Raw genomic sequence first — 7,500 nt, forward strand, 5'->3', positions numbered from 1 at the left:
GCAGGTCCAGACGGTTGAAGCTGAGGGCGAGAGCGTGGCGTCGTTAGCTTGACATGAGCAGACATGTTTGATTCTCTAAACCATGGACGTCTCTGTTGTCTCACCTGTAATGTATTTATTTTAATCACCGCGTGTTTAAAGGTATCTTTAACATTTTCATCAAGTCAAACTGGTGTTTTTTTGTTTTTTTGGATGCCATTTGTTTTACTGCACAGTTTCTGTGTTTAAATCCTGTTGAGTCGTTGTCATTGTCAGTAGTGGAGCTCAACATTCCAGCGCTGAGCTTCCTCCACTACGTACTCCAGTAAAACCACCTTTATTAAAGGTGCACTTGCTTTCAATGAGAGAATGCGTACAATCACTTCCACATTTGACTCTTGACCTGTGAGGTCGGGTTGATATATTTTGTGGTCGGAGAGGTTGATGTAAAACAGACAAACATTTTGTTTCCTAACTTTTCACAATAAAAGTCTCATTGGTTTGCCATTCCTCTTTCGCTCTGCAGAACTGGTAGATTAACAAAGTTCCGCTAATTCTTCATTCACAATAAAAGACTTATTTTGAGTTATTTTGTGACCTCGTCAGTGACCTCGTCAGTGACCTCGTCAGTGACCTCTGCGCTCAGGTTCTTGTTGCTGGTGGACAGACGGCAGCAGCTCACCATGTGTGGCTTCTTGGAAGCCAAGTCTCCTTCCCCACTTTGTCTATGCAGAACTTCTGGGGCCCGTTACTTCCTGCACAGGGAAACCAACCAGAGGTTATGTCTTCATCACGCTGTCACAAACACACACGGAGATACAGCATCATAAAAACCTGCAGCCTCACAACATATTGTACATTCACTGCTCAGCTTCTCTTTTCAACAGAAACACTCGGTTCATACTCCGTTTATTCCTGTTGTTCACTTCTCTGATGAAGCGATGACTCAACATCCATGAGTAAACACACAGAAAAGTGAAAGGACTGGAAGTGTCATTTCTGTTAAAGAGGAGAAACTGAGAGCAGCAGAGTGTGACACCATGATGGGAGTGCTGCTGTGGAAAAAACACTATCCAATGAAAAAGGTCATTTCAACCAGCAGCTGTTAGCTGGTATCTTGTAGCTGGTAGCTATTAGCTGTTAGCTTGTAACTCTTAGCTTGTAGCTTGTAGCTGGTAGCTGTTAGCGTGTAGCTGGTAGCTTGTAGCTGTTAGCTTGTAGCTGGTAACTGGTATCTGGTAGCTTGTAGCCGGCAGCTGTTAGCTGGTAGCTTGTATCTAGTAGCTGGTAGCTTGTAGCTGTTAGCTTGTAGCTGGTAGCCGGTAGCTTGTATCTGGTAGCTTGTAGCTGGTAGCTTGTATCTAGTAGCTGGTAGCTTGTAGCTGGTAGCTTGTATCTAGTAGCTTGTAGCTGGTAGCTTGTAGCTTGTATCTGGTATCTGTTATCTGGTAGCTGGTAGCTTGTAGCTGTTAGCTTGTAGCTGGTATCTGGTAGCTTGTAGCCGGCAGCTGTTAGCTGGTAGCTTGTATCTAGTAGCTGGTAGCTTGTAGCTTGTATCTAGTAGCTTGTAGCTGGTAGCTGGTAGCTTGTAGCTGGTAGCTTGTAGCTTGTATCTGGTATCCGGTAGCTGTTATCTGGTATCTGGTAGCTGTTAGCTTGTAGCTTGTGTACCTATGAGCTCAGCGAAGCCTCCGACAGGCAGCCGACAGGTTCCTGTTACAAACTGAAGCAGACGGATTCTCTTCTCGTTGTCCATCTCCTTCACCACCTGCAGGAACACCACTCTGTCATTCACTGGACTGTGAGTGTGTGTGTGTGTATGTGTGTGTGTGTGTGTGTGTATGTGTGTGTGTGTGTGTGTGTGTGTGTGTGGCCTCAGTGTGTCCGTACCTGCCAGAACCAGTGGATCTGCTTGCTGTTCTTGGTGTAGTGTCTGTAGATGGTGTTCTTCTGCCAGTCGGCCATGTCGATCTCCTGCATCCCGCACAGCATCAGCTGGAACAGAGAGTTGTGTGCTTCAGAGCGTGTGTGTGTGTGTGTGTGTGTGTGTGTGTGTGTGTGTGTGTGTGTGTGTGTGTGTGTGTGCCTCTCCTCCAGAGTGATGTCATTCTCAGTTTGTGCTGCAGATGCTCATACAGCCGGCGCAAATCACTGTTAGCCCACAAACTTTTAAATGACACATGTAGAACTTTATTTGATTCATTAGGAAGATTTGAATTCACGACTGAAGCGCTCGTCACACATGATGCGTTCCAGGACCGTCGGAAAGTAAAACCTCTGATGATAATGTGTGCTTACAGCTTCTGGCTGATAGAACCATGACTCTCCCTCCCTCTCTCTCTCTCTCCCTCTCTCCCTCCCTCCCTCTCTCTCTCTCTCCCTCCCTCCCTTCCTCCCCGCTGCTCCTCACCTCCAGCTCCTTCTCGTCGAAGTAGCGGAGCCACTCCAGAGGAACCACTTCGTTGAAGCCGTCCAGGAAAGCTTTGGTCTGCTCCTCCACGCCGCGGGTGAACCTCCAGTCTGTCAGCAGGCTGAGGGGGAGGAGGGAGGAGGGAGTGAGGAAGGAGGAAAAAGCAGCAGGTCCTGATAAGTTGTCTCTCCAGCTCGGCCATCGGGTTCTCTGGAGACTTCCCGCGACGCTGACTCACCTGATGTACTCCTCCTTGTTGTCCTCGGTGACCAGCTCGTTCTCGCCGTCGTCCTTCAGCTGGTGGGTGGAAACCTTCCCCAGGATCTCCATGTCCTGTGCAAAGTACAGCTCCACGCCACACTCCTCCAGATTGTTGTCTCTGGACACACACACACACACACACACACACAGAAACATTGTAAATGCTAATCTGAATGAGAAGCTAAACCGCATCCGTTTCTAAAGTTTATTCATCGATAGAAAACAGATTTTAGGGGAAATATTCCAGAGGCCTGTAAAACTGATTATTTCTCTTCTCGTGAGCACAAAACCACAACAACACCCCCGGAGCGCTCGCCCATCCCGGTACTCACTTGACCCACATGATGGAGTTAAAGAACTCGGGGTCGATGGACTCCAGGTCCTTCAGCGTGGGCTTCTTGTCCAGCATCCGCTTGTAGAACGGCAGCGTGAAGCCGGTGTCGATGAACTTGCCGTGGTACAAAGCCTGCAGGGGAGGACGCGTCAGGACCTCAGTGACATCACAGCACACGTTCCATTGCAGTGATACAGAGAATCAGCAGGTGAACTGTCACCTTTACAGGAGACATGGAGCGTTCACTCCACAGCTGCTTGTGACAAATCAATAACTGATAATGCGTGTGATTGGTCCAGAGGGGGACTGACATGGTAAACCGCTGCCATGTGTGATTCTGGACCGTTCATCCTCATCTCCATGAGAACTACGAGGAGTCTGCTTCAAACCAAGTCCTTGCTGTGTGTGTGTGTGTGTGTGTGTGTGTGTGTGTGTGTGTGTGTGTGTGTGTGTGTGTGTTCAGCCAGATGGAGCTGTTTAATGTAAAAACCCACAGAGGGATCAGAGCCGTGATGAGCCAAGAACAATACAGACCACTGAATGTGTCTGTCTCAGACACACACACACACACACACACACACACACACACACACACACACAGTGGAGTGATGCGTAAAGGTAAATAAAGGAGGGTTTGGTCGAGACCATGTTAATAAGGGAAGTCATCAGAGTGCGTTTCTTTGGGACTAAATATCAGGCTCCGCTGGCGGGCGTGGGCCGGGCGAGGCGGTGAGGTCATCGTGTGGGTGGGGGTGGGGTGGCAGACAGAGCGGGAGGGGGGGCGGGGGGGGTGTTTTTGGACCCGACAGCTTCCTGGAGTGGACTCCAGAGAAAGAGACGTGATGGTGCAGGTTGTGTAATGAACGGTAAACTTCGCTGCTCGCACATTAAGGCAAGATGTCGTGGAATAAACACACGTGTGGGCACAGTGGTCCAGTCTTTAAGGAACAAATACATCTGGTTTCATGGTTTATGCTGCTTGGCTTTGAACCGGCCCGTCTAAGGAGATACTCATCTCTTCTAAGTCCTTTCATGTGACGTCCTCTTTTCATGGCTTTTATTATTTATTTGTATTTTATTGTAATCTATTGTACTGTACTTGTACTAATCTTTGATCTTTTAATTGTACCTTAGTTTTGCATCAGTTAGCCCTCACTGTTTAGCGTTCTGTTGGTTTATTGCCTTGTGTTGTATCGATGGACCACGATGCAACAGGACCAGCGATATCTCTTTTTTAATTCCACGCCTTCTTCTTTCTTGTCTGGTGCCTACATTACCCACAATGCTACTCAACCGCCGACAGTTCAGCTGTAGAGACAGGTGTGCTATGCTAGTAGCGGCAAACGTCGACCTGCATGCAGCTTTCAATACGTCTATGAAATGCTAATGCTAATCACTAGCATACACAGAGCTAGCGCTACCAGAGCCGTTTCCCAGCCTTTGAACTAAAACTCACAGATGTTTATAGTCATTTACATATTTACAGAACTGTTACAGCATTCTTACCACAGCCAATCGTAACAATAGTCAGCATGCTAGTGATTAGCATAAAACATTAGCATGAACTAAATTAAGAATAATGTTAAAACATTTAAGTCAGCTAAATGTTAAAGTAACGAAGACCTAGCGAGGCTGTTCATGTGTGTCTGTAGCATAAAAGCATGGTGGGTACTTTAGTGGCTAGCTAGTCAGCTAGCCACTAAAGTACCCACATGTTTTTATGCTACAGGTAGCTAACTACTGGCTAACTAGCCAGCAACTAACTTTACTTGGCTAACTAGCTAGTCACTAAATTATCACCATGCTTTCATGCTACAAGTAGCTAACTAGCTAGCCACTAAATTTTCACCGTACTTTCATGCTACAGGTAGCTAACTACCGGCTAACTAGCTAGCCACTAAAGTAGTACAGTATAACATCTTAATGCTGGACTGGGCGTGTCCAAGCCCCTCCCACATGCTGAAGCACTTAGCCTCTAGGAGACACTTCAGCTAACTAATGACACGCATGATGTAAATGACTTAAATCACACGCATGATGTAAATGATTTAAATCACACGCATGATGTAAATGATTTAAATCACACGCATGATGTAAATGACTTAAATCACACGCATGATGTAAATGATTTAAATCACACGCATGATGTAAATGATTTAAATCACACGCATGATGTAAATGATTTAAATCACACGCATGATGTAAATGACTTAAATCACACGCATGATGTAAATGATTTAAATCACACGCATGATGTAAATGATTTAAATCACACGCATGATGTAAATGACTTAAATCACACGCATGATGTAAATGACTTAAATCACACGCATGATGTAAATGCAGAGTGAGGCTCACCATGGCGATGAAGCGGCCGATGAAGCGGAAGTACGTGAGGTGGTCGGGGTTGATGGAGGAGGCGGGGTTGATCTGCAGACAGTAGTTGTTCTTGCCGGCGTATTCGAACAAACAGTACATGGGGTTCAGCACCTCGTGGGACAGCAGGAAGAACCACTCCCTGAAGACAAGAGAACGTGAGAGGAGACATGAGAGAACCACAAGAGAACGTGAGAGGAGACATGAGAGAACCACAAGAGAACGTGAGAGGAGACATGAGAGAACCACAAGAGAACGTGAGAGGAGAACCACAAGAGAACGTGAGAGGAGACATGAGAGAACCACAAGAGAACGTGAGAGGAGACATGAGAGAACCACAAGAGAACGTGAGAGGAGAACCACAAGAGAACGTGAGAGGAGACATGAGAGAACCACAAGAGAACGTGAGAGGAGAACCACAAGAGAACGTGAGAGGAGACATGAGAGAACCACAAGAGAACGTGAGTGGAGACATGAGAGAACCACAAGAGAACGTGAGAGGAGACATGAGAGAACCACAAGAGAATGTGAGAGGAGACATGAGAGAACCACAAGAGAACGTGAGAAGAGACATGAGAGAACCACAAGAGAACGTGAGAGGAGACATGAGAGAACCACAAGAGAATGTGAGAGGAGACATGAGAGAACCACAAGAGAACGTGAGAAGAGACATGAGAGAACCACAAGAGGACATCACAGAACCACAAGAGGACATCACAGAACCACAAGAGGACATCACAGAACCACAAGAGAACATCTCAGAGACATGAGGCTGAGCCGTTGCTGCTTTCTCTTTAGAAACACAAGAGTACAATGTTGGAGGATGCAGAACCATCAATGTTCTACAAAGACCCGTTCAGAGGAGGAAGTGGAGGAGTTTGTTTCATCACGACTGAGACAGAAAAACACTTTGAGCTTTGTGAAGAAGACCAGATCACATGGAGGAGAGAAGACATGACCAACCAGCACAGTGAATGGAGCAACAGAAGAAGAAGAAGAAGAAGAAGAAGAAGAAGAAGAAGAAGAAGAAGAAGAAGAAGAAGAAGAAGAAGAAGACACAACATGTACCACGAGAACTGAAACGATCCTGCTCCAGGATGTCTCTGAAGGTGAGGACCAGACGTTGTGTCCCTGGATACTGGTATGAATACACACCAACAGACTGGACGCACACATCACATGGAGACGTGTAACATGGAGGTACAACAGAGGAGGATGCATGAGCGACAGCATGACACCAGCACCATGAGCAGCAGCAGCGCTCCCCCCGCCCTCCCCTCAGGGCTCATGGGGATGGACGGACGGACGGATGCACGCAGACACCTCACGACATCCCGTCCGTGGTTCTACCCTGTGGTAGAACAGCATGATGTCACCTACCATAGGGTAAAACCACTGACGTGACACCAGAGACAGACACAATGGAAAATAAACAGGGGATAAATTGATGACAGCGCCCCAACACAAACACAACATGTAAAGAGAGGAGGACCTGGACCACACACAGGTGATGATGAGGGAGGACAGGATGAAGATATGCGACAATAACGGACAGGACGGAGCGATTTGGAAAGCCAGCGTTCCCAACACCTCTAGCCAGGATGCCCTCATGCCTCATGGCGACAGCCTCAACCAGCCTGCAAATGAAGCTAACTGATGCTAACGCGGATTAGCCGCTAAAGGAGGTACGCAGCACCGTCACCAACAGTGAGCACCAACGGGTTAGATGGAGCTGAAGGAGCAGCGTTTGCTTCCTCACCTGGCGATGCCGCCGTAGTCCAGCCCCTCCTCTCCTCTCATGATGATGTAGAGTCTGCGGCGCAGGTCGTACGGCTTCACGTTCATGATCTGCACACAAGACAGATGTCATGAGAGGAATCTGTCTTAACAGGCAACATCTCAGAATGAAAGTGCAATAAATGTTTATTCTAGCTTTCATTCAGATGTCTGGAGACTTTTGTCCTCCAGCGGCAAAACGATGGCTACGAGATGTGAACTAAAGTTATGGCATCATCTCCACATCGATGATCTAGTATCTCAATGCTTTAACATTCAGGTCTGTTCTGTTTGGCATGTTACACACATCATATGTGGATCTTTTAAAGAATGAATAATCTTTTCATTGTGTAGAATAACTGAC

At 47.0% G+C, this 7,500-nt stretch overlaps 1 protein-coding gene across 5 annotated transcripts in view; it reads right to left on the bottom strand.

Annotated features, from left to right (window-relative positions):
• wwp2 (WW domain containing E3 ubiquitin protein ligase 2) overlaps positions 1-7,500 on the bottom strand; it is a 47,984-nt gene that overhangs the window by 861 nt on the left and 39,623 nt on the right. For all 5 annotated transcript variants that reach the window (XM_068603649.1, XM_068603651.1, XM_068603650.1 and 2 more), the window contains 9 exons: positions 7,120-7,208; positions 5,343-5,502; positions 2,983-3,116; positions 2,628-2,768; positions 2,390-2,510; positions 1,870-1,974; positions 1,651-1,747; positions 662-734; positions 1-20 (listed from right to left, as the gene is read on the bottom strand). The exon at positions 1-20 is cut by the window's left edge and continues 861 nt beyond it. In XM_068603649.1, the coding sequence (XP_068459750.1) occupies positions 1-20; positions 662-734; positions 1,651-1,747; positions 1,870-1,974; positions 2,390-2,510; positions 2,628-2,768; positions 2,983-3,116; positions 5,343-5,502; positions 7,120-7,208 (940 nt within the window). The remainder of the gene's footprint in view (positions 21-661; positions 735-1,650; positions 1,748-1,869; positions 1,975-2,389; positions 2,511-2,627; positions 2,769-2,982; positions 3,117-5,342; positions 5,503-7,119; positions 7,209-7,500) is intronic.

This window comes from Clinocottus analis, unplaced genomic scaffold (genome assembly GCF_023055335.1).
Source record: "Clinocottus analis isolate CAN_PGR_092001 unplaced genomic scaffold, fCliAna1.0.p SCAF_6, whole genome shotgun sequence".
In the NCBI taxonomy this organism is placed as follows: domain Eukaryota; kingdom Metazoa; phylum Chordata; class Actinopteri; order Perciformes; family Cottidae; genus Clinocottus; species Clinocottus analis.